We start from the raw sequence: 14,283 nt of genomic DNA, 5'->3' as shown, positions 1-14,283 counted from the left end.
TATACGATCAATTTTGTCGCTTTTTAGAACGGAAGAAGCCCTAAAGTACTCATTTTGTCTACAAGCTCATTTAATTTATTAACTAATTTCCAAAGCATACTTTTGAGCTCCACCACGATGAGTTTAGCATTAAATCTAATAAATTGATCAATCCCAAAGAATAAGTTTTGTCATGAAAAAAATAACACAAACCTCTTTTGAAAGTAAAAAATATGTTTGACAGATCTGTAAATGACACAAACATGACCAAGTGATTTTTTTAAATGATTTTATTTTGTATAAAAAATTTAGAAATCCCACAAAAATCGTTTAAATTCTTGTGAAATGCCCAATACGAGGCGTCGGAGATTTTCAGTACAAAATGACATCGGCGGTCGGGACTCGTCTAAAATGCAAAATGGGCTGCAAGCCAGGTAAGCGAGCGAATAAGTGATTCCAGCTAAGTCCCAGGTCCCAGCTATGAATACTAATTTGTATATTTATCATAAATTATCAGATAACGTTCTGAAGTTATTCGAAAATTAGGCTCCCACTGAGCGCTTTTTTCTTGGGCCAGTTAATTTTATTGAAGTGGATTGAATAAACGGCAGCTCATCAGGATAGCATCTTTCTGGGCCTAATCAAAAACATGTATTAGATTTAACAAATTGCTCGTGGAAATATTGCCCTCATCAAGACTTAATGTGGCTAGCTTTATAGTTAGCTAGACTGGATAGTTTAGCTCTGGAAAATTAATTTTGTTTCTAGAACTTGTGTAGATATTAATTTGACAGCTTAGAACACAGCAAATTGCGCGTGAAGTTTTTGTCCAAGCAAATAGATGTACCAATGTTGCTAATTTGCTCACTTTAATAAGAGAGGGCAAGACCGCCAGACAGAGAGCCTGTTTGTTTACTGGATATGTCATTTTTATTTAAATCTGCTTGTGGTCTAGACAAACAAGTTTTCGGTTCAAATGCATTGCCCTGAAATCTTCTCATCCTTTGTAGTAACTAAATTGTAATGTATATTTTATTCATTTTTTGTCTGTAGCCATCAAGAAACAGATGATACAAAAACTATAGTAAACAATCTGGTTTCTATGAGGTCATCAAAATCCAAAAACAAAATGTTTCCGAATTCCTCAAAGAACACGAGCAGTCTCGAGATAGTTGCTGAATGTGAAAGTTGTACATCAGCTGGCAAGATTAAGTCAACCGTAGACAAAGATGTTACAGCAAGCTCCAGTAGTATTGATCTATTTAATATTCTAAACGTGGATGATGCACCAACAGACCAACCAGTGGAAACTATAAGTCAAAAAGCATCTCAAGTTAAAGAGAGAGATGCGAGATCTGTAAACAGAGATAAAACTCCTCTGAGACGTGAAAAATATCCCCGGCAGCATCGAATCAAGGTTCGGAGTCCGAGGCGTCGACTGCCGGTTATGGATCAGAAAGCCAATGACAGCTTCCACAGATCTATCGCAACAGGGGCAATAGACTGGGAGCAAGAGGTGGAAGTGTGTATGGAGCCGGCCACCAACTTGTCGGAGACAATCGAAGAGCAGCAGAGAGTGAGCAATCATTCTCTGGATGATATGTGCCGTATTTGCCACGGAGGGGAATCGTTGTCGAGTGAACTGGGGCAATTGATTTCTGCTTGTTCCTGCCGCGGGACAGTGGGGAGAGTTCACGTGAAGTGCTTGGAGCGATGGTTGACGGAGTCGGGCAAGTCGAGATGCGAGCTGTGCGGGACGAGGTATGCGACGAGAAGAGTGCATCGCTACGGCGTGCCTCGAGCGTTGCTCATGTGGGTGCTCAGCCAGAATGCTAAACAGGTACGTGAGCTACCCTATGTTTGATTTAAGCTAAGCGTCCACTTGTCGGTATCGTACGCAACGGACGCATCGTACAAAACACATCGTATCGGATGTGCGATGCGTACGATGCGGACAGGTGGATGCACTTATATGAGTTTCTATATAAATAATACTACGATCCGTTGCGTGCGATACGTCCGATGCGTACGATACCGACATGTGGACGCTAGCCTTTACAGCTTTCACGTCTCAAACTGCGAGACGCTAACGTCATAAGCGAAATTTAGGTTTAGCCAAGTCTGAATGTTTTTCAAAAGTATGTTTGTTATATCACGTATCAAATACATTTTGGGTTACTATAATTTTCGTTAAACAAAAACGAGGCAAGATAAATGTGTAGACGATTGAGATTGAGATATTAACATAATACGTGCTCCCATCAAAGCAAAAGTGGTTTCCAATTTTTCAAAGAACTAAAAGTTGAGGCGACGGCTCGCTAAAATAATTGCGTTCCATAAACAACACAATAATATTAAAGTATTAAAATTTCAACTTTTGGCACTACCTTTAAAGTGCTTAATATTTTATTAAAACACTTTTAATAAATTACAAAGTAAAATTCCCTGAAATGGATCAAAGACTTTTAAATAATTAAAATAAAATTGTGAAAATTATTTGCTTGCTATCGTGGCCTCCCAACTTTGGGAAAGTCATTATCAAAGAATCACACTTTTATTTTTAGATAATAGCTGTACTTCATAAAAGTAAATACTTACCTACAGTTTTTTTCTGTTTCGAACATCAAAGAAATGTAAATAATAGCATAATATGAAATACACAACATACTTTTGTATCCATTTTGTATTTGATATACATTATATCAATATTTGCGTAAAAGGAATAGAAAAAGTTCTGTCAGTTCATTTTATCTTTCTTTCTCTCAATTCTTTCTATTATTTTGACTAAAGACGATATTGAATTCAATATTAACAGTCCTTATTGATATGATATTGCTTTGTTATTTTTATAATAACCTACCATACCTTTTCTCACTAATGTGTTAATTTGAAATAAGAGTTAAACACGATCTAGCTAGATAATCTAGACCGTGTTTAACTCTTAGCTTGTATGTTAGCTTGTACATTATCTTCTTACTTAGTTATATTATTTGAAACTTAAGAAACAACTTGAAAAAGTGTAAAAGGTCATTATATTTTAATTACCCAAAAAAAAGGTTTCCAAGCACGAGGAATGGTAATATCCTACAGAGACGTCTTTGTGAAAACACTTCATTTCTATTTCAATCACAAAACTAAGTGATCTCGCTGAAAATCAAAGAACTTTAAAGAGAAAACGCGAGTAATTAATTGTATTTTGTTTGTATAAATTGTTTTGCTAACGAGCGTGAAAATAAGAGCTAAATTAATTACATACGTCGAATAGATTGAGTAAATATGTCTTTAGGATTAAATGACACTTATTTAACCAGTAAACTTGACCTTAGTCAAGGTTACTTGTGATTTGTGACTTTGGGAATGCTTGGAAATATTGTCAATTTGTCATACAATATCATTCAATTAAAGGGTGTACTGAATGGTGCTCCGTGCGGGTTGTAGTTCGGGTCCCTTTAATACATATTTAGGTCTGCTACGAAGTTATAATCTAAACTCGATTCAAACTAAAGATTCAATTGGTTTATTTTTTAAGAGGAAAAAATAGAGAGAATAGAGCGTTGATTGAGACAAAACTTTTTATCTCATGAACTACCTAAATGCAATTCATAAGTGCAATCAAGTAATAAAAATAATGTTGAAAGTAATTAATACACTATGCCCGTAATGTGCTGCATTATCCATCATCCAACTTAAGCAGTGTTCTTAGAATTTCTAAAGTAAATAAACAAACACTCCCAACGGTTTCCAAGGAAAATCCGCAAATTTCATTAGTAAGAAACTAATGAAATTTGCGGATTTTCCTCAAAGCTGTTTAAGTTAAATACGAAGCAACCTTAATAAAATTCATGCCTGAAGATCCTCCGGGATTTTCCCAGTAGAATCCAAAGTATTTGTTGCTGAAAAAAAGGAAAAACTGGTATTGGAGACGGCACGAAATAGGACGGGGAAGTTTTACAAACTACCGCCCACGACACTATCGCGGCACACAAAGTTTTTCCGCCCATTGGAAATTGTTACGCTGTGCCTTGAGATATTCTCCTTGTTAATGGTTTGCTCATTTATTTTAAACAGCTTTTGCCCGCGGCGTTGCCCGCGTGCAATTCAGTTTGTCACAGAAAGACCGACTTAATACTTGACACGTACCTAATAGTAAAGTTTGTAATCATCATTATCATTTCAGCGAAAAAAAATAATAGTAATATCACTTAATTGAAAAATCAATAAGTCAACTGCAATGAATTAATTGGCTAGTTTATTGAATAAAAAGAAAACTATTTACTTTGTGCCAGAATTTCGTATGATAACAGGACATCCATGAAAAAATAAAAAGGAACTGAAATTCTCCGTAGAGCTTTTCTTATCTCTAGTGAATTATTGTATACGCTTTAGGTTCGGTCATTATTTTACTTCAGGGCAACGATGTGTAAAAATATACAATATCTGTTTCAAAAACCATCGTAACTTACGGCCTGAACGCGGAAGCTAATAGATAACTTCACGTAACAATAACTTGAACTACTCAAGTATTCACAGAGCTGAAAACTAGCTCATAACTTGACGTGAGGGTAAATTGACACGGGACGGTGGGAAACTATTTCCCATTCTACAGATTATCTTCTATTTGCTGTCGAAGTTTTCCGTGCGAATAGTTCATTTTACTGGCCTTTCCTTTGCTTTTGCCAATTGGATAGCTTTTAGGAGAATATATACAAACTACACTCGACATCAAATAAATCGCACCTCCCGCGACAAGCATATTGAAACGTATGCTTCCCCACTTCCCACCAATATTGGCACCATTTGAAAGCCTAGTTCTAACCTTCATTTCATTAAAGAAAAGGTTTTTACCCCAAAAATGTGTCTTTAGAAGGATCCAGAGTCAATTCTTCAAAAAATAGGTAGTTACGCTAGAGCCAACTTTTATGGCTATAAAACTGTTAAGTTGGGATTAATCGCTATCCATCTGTTAAAGAGGACACGTGAGATCATTATTTGGTTTTATAACCATAAAAATTGGTCTAATTGATCCCATAGGTGGGCCCAAAGTGAGGTATTTTTTCAAGTCACATTTGTGGTATATGTTAATCATTTATTAAGAAATTAAATGCGATTTTCTTTAAGGATATTTATTGGGCTTTCAAATAACACCAATATTGTTGGGGCACCATGATTGTGTCAGAAGAAAATCGTTAAAGTTCGCGTCGCGGAAGGTGCGGTTTATTTGATGTTGAGTATATTTGAAACTCTTTAGCTGCTAAACAAAGACGTATCGTTCTATGTTTACATATTTTTGCTTACTAACCTATTTATTATCGTGGATCGTATTAAAGTGGATACTTTTGGCACAAATAGTAACATTTTTGTTTAGCTATTAACAGGTATTCGCAAATAGTAATTACATTTATTAACTGTAGATAGACCAAAATTAAATAAGAATTATTATCGAGTTATACCCAGTTTAATTCAATATTTATTCAGAGCCAGCTACCTACTTTATTTTCTTATTAGGTCTCTTATCTTTTCATTACGATGTGCTTTGCCCCATTAACCTTTTTTCCTTAGTAATAGAAAAGTACCGACGGCATTTTCGTTGCTCACATCCACTTTTTTATTAAATTTTGATACCAAGGATAGGATAGGATAAGATATTTGATATCATTTCAATTTTAGTGTTATGAAGGTGATTTCACTGGAAGAAACTGGATCCGGGCAGCGCAGGACCGGTTGTTATGGAAATCCTTGGGGGAGGCCTTTGTCCAGCAGTGGACGTCATTTGGCTGAAACGAACGAACGATTTTTTTTTCAGTTGATGGTTGACAGCTTGGGCATCATGCTGATGTCTCCGCTGGCAGTCCTGGCCGCCTGGTTGTCTGGTCGGACGCTCGCTGGCCTGATGACCCAGGATAGCCACGCCACGCCCTGGCCACTCGCTTCTACCTTCGTACTGGCTTGTATGACCCTTGTAAGTAATTACTTACTTATTGTAGTAGTTTCGTTGCGGTTGCGTTCTTTTCCTTGGGACAAACTTGACCTTCACTGGTTGGGTTTTTGTTGGCGGTCAAGCTGTAGATGCCTGGCTACACAGGAGTTGCAGCGGTGGGAACGAGAGGTGAGAATAGTCCCGTTGTAAATAATTACGTATGAATTTACGTCGTTGTAACTGAAAAAGACATGTGTCATATTCGAATGACATGATGTAAACACGGATAAGTACCAATAGAAGAAAATATAACAAACATCTTACATAATGTCACACAAAATGATGTCGTGCTGTGTTTCGACGATGACAGATAGATGGAAAATGTTGTCTGATGTTCAGATAATAAGTAAGCAATACACTTATTTGTGCAATGACAAAAGACTTGGCCTTATCCTGGTTCGGTAAAATCTATAATTGAATGTTTCAACCAGACTTCTCAACAGGAAAGTGAAGCGTCATGTTGAGCAGTTTTGTTTTATTTTCTAAAGTGTTTAGCCGGCTATAATTGTATGATAAAGATTGACCATTAAGTGTTCGTGAACGTGTAATAAATAGTAGACAAATGAAACAAAACAATGCAACATGACTTTTCTAGGTCTAGTTCGCGTCAGGTTTCAGTAAGCGCTCCTGCACACGCCGCCGCCGCGCCGCCGCCGCGCCGCCCCCGCGCCTTTGCACTGTTTATACGCGCCGCGTGAAGCCCGCTGCCGTGCCGCCGCAGTATGAACAGTGTAGGGGCGCGGCGTCGGCGCGGCGGCGGCGCGGTGGCGGCGTCCGTGTGCTGGAGCGCTAAGTGCTCTACATCTTTACTGAAACTCAAAGGAAAGGGGAATATTATCTTATCTATCATTACCATTTATTATTTTATCAATAGAAACTTGAAAAGTTTAAAATACTTGTGAAAGGGATCTTGCTGGAATGAGACTCCTTGTAGTTTCACACACTTTATTACACTTTTACAGAGTTCTTTACACTTTGACTTCTCGTCGCACACTGACGAACGCTCGTGCTACCCGGCCCTTTTATCATGTCCGTTAGAGTGGGGCGAGTGGAGTGGGTGTTCCCCACCAATCGCATAGTCGGAAGCACGTGCGTTAGTCAGTATAATTACTTATAATTTAAAAACAAATTAGAAAAAATATTAAGAAATAGTAATAATTGAAATAAATTCATGTGAATTAATCATACATTTACTGATTTTCTAACAGTCGGCCTTTCCTGACATATTTCCCGTCTCGGGAAATTATACGTACATACATTGTACAGTATTAAATAATCTTCATCGTATAACTACACTTATAAATAAATTTGTTGAAATCTCTACACAATATAAACAGTATGAAATCATCTAGGTACATAATATTATTTTAATATTATTGATTTTATTGTTGAGGCCTCTACATATCCACAACAAAATATATACAATTTTAAATCATCTGCGTCATAATAATATTATAGATTAATTATTGTTGAGGTCTCTACATATCCACAACAAAATATAAACAATATTAAATCATCTGCATCATAGTAATATTATAGCTTAATTATTGTTGAGGCCTCTACATATCCACAACAATAAGATAATTACAATTTGCTATTAACTATTCTTTATTGAAGCCCCTTCATGTCTTCAATACTATTTAACTGAGACCCCTTCATGTTCTCAGTCAAACAACACATAATCATAGGTTTACTGAAACCCCTTCATGTTTTCAGTCAAACCCTCATCACTTTTATGATAAAGATAAAAATCACTTATTAGAATACTTATATAAGAATATCATCATTCGTGTATTGTATGTAGATATTCAATATGATAATTATATAAAACAAAATAATGTATCTAAGCTTTAATCATTTTCATAGAGTCGTAAATAATAGATCACTATTAATAATATGCTAAAATATTTGTTACATGTTTTGCAGCAGATCAAACGGTGAGACTTTTTCACTGTCATCATTATTAGACGATTCAGATTGTGAATCTGCCCTATTAAATACCATCCATGGATGAATTTTGTCAACAGAGAATATGCCACTAAATTTTCTATTTCCTTTACGGGACAATGGTGTGTCTTCTACGACATACCTGTCGTTGTCTAAAATTTTAGTGATACGATACGGCCCTCTGATTTTTGGAAGTAGCTTCCTACTTTTTCCTACCGATGGGACTTCTCTCTCTACCCTAACGAGTTCTCCTAATTTGAAAGTAACGTTTTTCCTGGACTTATCGAATCGTTCCTTTTGTTTTTCTTGATTAACTATTATTGTATCTGTTATTTCTTTTCTAGTTTCTTCTAAGGGTGGTGTAAAATTGACAGATTCATCTACGACATTAAGTTGAAGCAGTGAATCTGGAGTGCCAACCAAATTTATGCCAAAAAGAGCCTGAGCTGGACTCTTCCCTGTCCCTTTGTTTAATGTATTATTAAGACCCCATTGGATTTCAGAGACACACTCATCCCAAGTGTTATCGGACTTACTGTGGTTCATTGCCGTTAATGCGGATAAAACGGTTCTATTATAGCGCTCCACTTGGCCATTGGCACGTGGAGTAGCCACCGCATTCATAATGTGTTTGATGCCAAGGGAGCTAACATAATTTTGAAAAGTTTTAGACGTGAAAGAGGTTCCTCTATCGGAAATCAGGCGCTTGGGTACACTAAATGTATGAAAATAGTGTTTTATGGCTTTAATGGAATGACTGGACTTGGTACTCTTAACTGGGACAAGAACAATGAATTTGGTGAATGCATCGATAATTAATAAAAGATACGAATTATTCTTTTTGCTGCGGACAAATTGCCCTAAGTGGTCTATATGTAAGGTGTGAAATGGTTGGTCGACCTTTTCAATTGGGTGTAATAATCCTGCCTTTTTACCAGCCGGAATCTTAGCATGTGCGCATTCCAAACACGATTGAACATATTTTTTTATAAAACGTCTCATTTTAGGAAACCAATAATTACTCTTTATCTTTTCATATGTCTTGTCAAACCCAAAATGCCCTATTTCATCATGATTAGATTTCATTACTTGCCACCTTACTCCTTTTGGTACAACCCAGCGATCTCCATTTTCAGTTTTTCGGTATAATAATCCCCTTTTAACGATAAACCCATTTTTAATTTCAGTTATGTTGTCGCTTTCTTTATCATTTAAAATATGAACTATTCTTTGCAGTTCGGGATCGCTTTGTTGTACTGTAGCTACCCAATCTGTATCAATTTGTCGAACTTGGAATTCATCAATCGTGTTTGAAATTGGATTCCGGCTGAGTGCATCTACGTGGGTCATAGATGTCCCCGGCTTATAAACGATATTTATATCAAACTCCTGTATTATGTTCCACCACTTCGCGACCCTAGGCAATGTATCTCTTTTTTCAAAGGTGGATCGTAATGAGTTACAGTCAGTAACCACGGTGAAGGGAATACCTAATAAGTATACCCTAAATCTTTTCAGGGAGTCTACAACAGCTAAGGTCTCTAAATCGTAAGATGTAAATTTAGCCTCCTCAGGAGATGTTTGACGACTATAGTATGCTACCGCATTAAAAGGTGAATCTTTATCACGTCTCTGCATTAAAATTCCAGCTATACCTACTTTTGAAGCATCAGTATGTAATTGCGTCTCATAATCTGGATTGTAAAACGATAATATAGGGCGTTCAACAAGCTTACTCTTTAGAGTATTAAAAGCATTTTCCTCCACTTTGTCCCATTTCCATTTTGTGTCCTTCTTTAGAAGCTGTGTTAAGGGCCTTGCAATGATGGAAAAGTCTTTTATAAAACGACGGAAGAAACTAGCTAAGCCAATAAATTGACGGACCTTATGTTGGTCTGTAGGTCTAGGAAAATTATCTACCGCTTCTATCTTCTTTTTCCCGGGCTTTATCCCATTTTCATTAACCTCAAACCCCAGATAATCAATGGATTGTTTAAGGAAATTGCATTTGGATAAATTTAAAGTTAAACCAGAGGTTCGAAATAGGTCCAAGATGTTTTTAAGAATTTGGAGACCCTCTTCCACGGTTTTTGACGGTATGATGACGTCATCCATATACGCAAACGCATCCTTGAATCTTGCGTTTCCCAGTATATTATTGATGGTTTTTTGAAAAACAGACGGCGCATTAACGAGTCCAAACGGCATCCGATTGAACTCGTAATGACCGTCCGGAGTTATGAAAGCTGTTAAATGCTTAGATGCATTTTCCATGGGGATCTGATAATAACCAGACGCAAGATCCAAGGATGTGTAGTATCTATGACCAGATAGATTGTCTAGTTGATCGTCTATTCGTGGAAGGGGGTAATGTTCCTTAATAGTTTTTTTATTCAATGCTCTAAAATCCACGCAAAGCCGATAGTCACCAGTTTTCTTACGAATAAGAATAATTGGTGACGCATAGTTAGATGAAGATTGTTGTATAATACCGGAATCTTCCATCTCTTGGACCATATTTCGCACCACTTCGCGTTCGGTATTAGATAAACGATAGGGCCTATAGACAACGGGAGAGGTGTCGTTGAGATTGATTTCCATTTCAGCACCACTGACGCATCCTAATTCCCTAACCGAAAATGCAAAACAGTCTCTGTATTCATTAAGCATATTTATAAGTTGTTCCTTGTACTCTGGCTCAATACTATCATCAATATGCATCATAGTAGAATCAATACGCGAAATCTCAGGTTTATTTTGAATATTATGTTCGACTCTGTTTACATCTAATATCTCTAGCTCATTTAAAGGCAATGCTCGAACTATCAAAGTATCTTTAACTAATTCAAACTCTGAAGGTGCAAGGCCTTTAATTATGATTTTGCCTTGTCCTTTGTTCAGTCTTATTACACTTTGAATTGATTGATATTGCCTTTGATGATGTTGACATAAGCCAGGTTCAATAAATAAATCTCCAGTGTATTCAGGTTTAGAGTAAACATCAACTTCTGTATATTTATTAATATAAACAGGATTTGATACGTACAGTTCAATCGTTTTTAATGAATCTGACGTAATTTTAAGTTTGTTTTTAGTTTTGTAAACAACTACATGATCTTGCTCTGTAAACGTTTGTCCGAGAAGAATTGGTACGCGCAGCAACTTATCGGGTACGATAAGTGCTTCCACTGTGGCTTTAGCTGAATCAACTTCAATCTCAACCTCACATCTCCCCAAACAATTTACAACACTATCACCAAACCCTCTTAAAATGGGCAAATCAGATACTGACCAAGAATCAACTAAGGTTTTAGCAATGGACTCCTGTATCATGGTACATTGACTTCCAAAATCTATAAAAGAGTTTAGATTATGACCATTTACCGAGGCTAATTTAAAATATTTAGAATCATTATCTTGCTCTTTAGATATGCGTAAAACCGTGTTACTTTTTTGTGTTCCACTTTTATTTGGGCAGTCGTTAGTTAAATGACCAACTTTGTGACATGTGTCACACCGCTTGATTGGCTGCTCACATCTATAGTAAGGGTGTCCTTCTACACCACAATTATAGCATTTGGTAGGCTTAGAGTTACTAACATTTTTAACAAATTTCTGACGTTTTGGTTCAGAGTTGCTTGGTTGTAAAGGTGTGATTGACTTATCTGTTCTTTTAAGTACTCTAACATTTCTAAGATAAACAAGTAATTTATCTGGTTCCGTGAATTGAGCTGCTTCAGCGCTAGTTCTCACGGATCTGTCATCTATACCGAACAGTATACAATCAGTTGCATTCTTTCCAGAGATTTTACAGCGATTTAATAGAACCATCTTTTCATAAAAATATTCTTCTAATGATTCGCCAAACCTGGCTTTACAAGCAAGCATCTCTGTCAACAATTGAGCATAATTCTCGTCACTTGGAAAGGCCAATTTTAATTTATTTTGCCATTCAGACCAGGAAAACAATAAACTAGGCAAGCCTTGATACCATTTCTGCGCTAAACCAGTTAATTTAGGTAACGCGTAATGAATGGTTTGTCTTTCTGTCCAATTATAAATTTGGGCACATTCGTTAACCTTACTGATCCACATATCAACTGTTTGGTTTCGTTTTGAAGGATCGAATTCTGGAATTACATTTAGTGATGGATATCTTTCACTACCGCTATCTGTTTTCATAGTTTGTATCAGGTCTTTGAATGCATTAACTAAAACGTTAGAATCAGAAGTACTAGGACAAGGTGCACTCACTGTGGTAGGCTGTGGAGCAGCTGCGCCTGGTTCTTGTTCGCGGTTGTCCTTCGGCTCCGGGGCGCCCGGCTGGTCCACCTCGCTGGTGCTGTCGCGGCGACTTCTCCGTGAAGAACCTTTCGAGCGATGTCTGCGTCGGTGTCGTTTTCTATGATGACGCCCTCTGGAGTCATCACGCCGATGGACGCGACGTGATTTGCGCACAGGAGACTCGAACTCGCTATCAGGCGAGTCATTGCTGCTTACTGGGCTGCGGTGACGCTGCTGTGACCGTGAATCCCGTACAGAAGATTCAGGTTCATTCGTCAAAGGGCTGCCCGATTTTCTTTTGCGTCTTCGTTTGTCCATGATTCCCTTTTTGGGCGTTATGTTCTTACATTGAGTGTGATAATAACACGATCTCAATGTTATCCCGCTTTCTGAACTGAAAGGGGTCTTGCTGGAATGAGACTCCTTGTAGTTTCACACACTTTATTACACTTTTACAGAGTTCTTTACACTTTGACTTCTCGTCGCACACTGACGAACGCTCGTGCTACCCGGCCCTTTTATCATGTCCGTTAGAGTGGGGCGAGTGGAGTGGGTGTTCCCCACCAATCGCATAGTCGGAAGCACGTGCGTTAGTCAGTATAATTACTTATAATTTAAAAACAAATTAGAAAAAATATTAAGAAATAGTAATAATTGAAATAAATTCATGTGAATTAATCATACATTTACTGATTTTCTAACACTTGACACTGGCTATGCGGGCGGCGCAGGACCGTCTTTGAGGAAAACCTTGGGGGAGGCCTGTGTCCAGCAGTGGACGTCTTTCGGCTGAAACGAACGAATGAACGAACGAACTGGCTATGTGCAAACCGCACGAAGCCATTAATTGAATAAAAAAAGAAACGTTTCAACCGGCGATTGCCAAAAAGGGTTTATCCGTGACCGATTTCGCCATCAAACACCGCAGCGGCACCGCAGAGCGATCGGCATCCCGCTCCGATTCCTCCGCCTCGGGGAATTCCGACAAATTCAATGCGGATCCGATTTAAAAAATATTCGATTTCGTGACAGAAACAGTAATTGGCACGGTATTCCGACCGTTGTAATTGAGCAATTAAAAACAATAATATCGGGGTAGCGATCACGGCGCGATCATAGGGAAACGACAGGTCGCGTGAACTGTCATCGGTCGCGCGACCTGTCATTGGCCTTTGATCGCGCCGGCGATGGCGATCTGCACGCGTTGGTGTGGTTGAAACTTTAGTTTACGAAACCTTCAAGCCTACAAGTTGTACCTTTCCAGGTGTGCTACTACTGCTGGATCGTATCAGCGGCGACGCGACACGCCCTCGGCTGGTGGATCTGGTACCGATCACAATATGAAGTCAGATTGCAGTTCCAAGAGAGCGAAGAGTAACGTTTAAATCAAGAAATCCCGAATCAGAAAGAAATCTTTTAATCAACTTTTTATAATGGACATTTTAGTAAACATAAAGCTTTTTTAAGTTTTAAGATTCCTAATTTATTTATTTATAAGTACATTTAATTGCAGGACGATTGTAAACATAATATTGAAAGGCTTTTATAATGGTGTCAAAAGTCAAAAACAACGGTAAAATATTTTATTATTTTGAAATTATTAACTGGTGGTTACATTCTGAGTTTGTTTTCAACAAAATGTAGAACTTGTGCTAAGATCTCCACAATAAACGCCTCGTTTTAAAAATATTTGTTTCAATTAATTAGTGCTAGTTTATTCGATATGTTTTACTGCTATAAAGTCTCGGAGCAAGAAATATTTAGTTAAGGCAATATTAAATTCTTTTCTTCCTTCTTTTAGTTGAGGCGTAATTTAAAGTCGCGCTGCGCCAAAAGACTCGAAACAAAGTTTTGTATTGAAGGAATTCCAAGATAAACACTGAACTTAAGGTAGGCCATTTGAATTTCTTGTTTTCGTGATTTTCAAAGACTGTTCTTCTGTTCCGAAAAGATAGCCAATATTTTTTATTTATTTATTTATATCATTCACTTTATCTGATTCTATTGTAAGGAACTATTTATCATACCTACTTAGTTTAAGTTATATTATTACCACAGTGCAATAAAAACACTTTCTGAAAGTTAGCATCATGTAT

The 14,283-nt window shown here is 37.4% G+C and overlaps 1 protein-coding gene across 1 annotated transcript; it reads left to right on the top strand.

Moving 5' to 3' along the window:
- The first annotated feature begins 233 nt into the window (after positions 1-233).
- LOC135073985 (uncharacterized) lies at positions 234-14,239 on the top strand. The gene is made up of 4 exons (XM_063968268.1): positions 234-413; positions 1,033-1,819; positions 5,783-5,938; positions 13,452-14,239. The coding sequence occupies exons 1-4, from the start codon at positions 325-327 to the stop codon at positions 13,563-13,565; spliced, it is 1,146 nt and encodes a 381-aa protein (XP_063824338.1). The 5' UTR covers positions 234-324; the 3' UTR covers positions 13,566-14,239.
- The last annotated feature ends 44 nt before the right edge of the window (positions 14,240-14,283 follow it).

The sequence above is a fragment of the Ostrinia nubilalis genome, chromosome 8 (assembly GCF_963855985.1).
Source record: "Ostrinia nubilalis chromosome 8, ilOstNubi1.1, whole genome shotgun sequence".
NCBI classification, from domain to species: domain Eukaryota; kingdom Metazoa; phylum Arthropoda; class Insecta; order Lepidoptera; family Crambidae; genus Ostrinia; species Ostrinia nubilalis.
The sequence above is the reverse complement of the archived record's forward strand: the minus strand, read 5'-3'. Positions and strand labels throughout refer to the sequence as shown.

Bases quoted from the DNA above. Each gene is read 5' to 3' on its own strand.
- LOC135073985 (XM_063968268.1), top strand. From the start codon at position 325: ATGCCCAATACGAGGCGTCGGAGATTTTCAGTACAAAATGACATCGGC. The intron at 1,820-5,782 runs GTACGTGAGCTA...TTTTTTTTTCAG, and splicing joins TCAGCCAGAATGCTAAACAG to TTGATGGTTGACAGCTTGGG. The intron at 5,939-13,451 runs GTAAGTAATTAC...GTACCTTTCCAG, and splicing joins TACTGGCTTGTATGACCCTT to GTGTGCTACTACTGCTGGAT.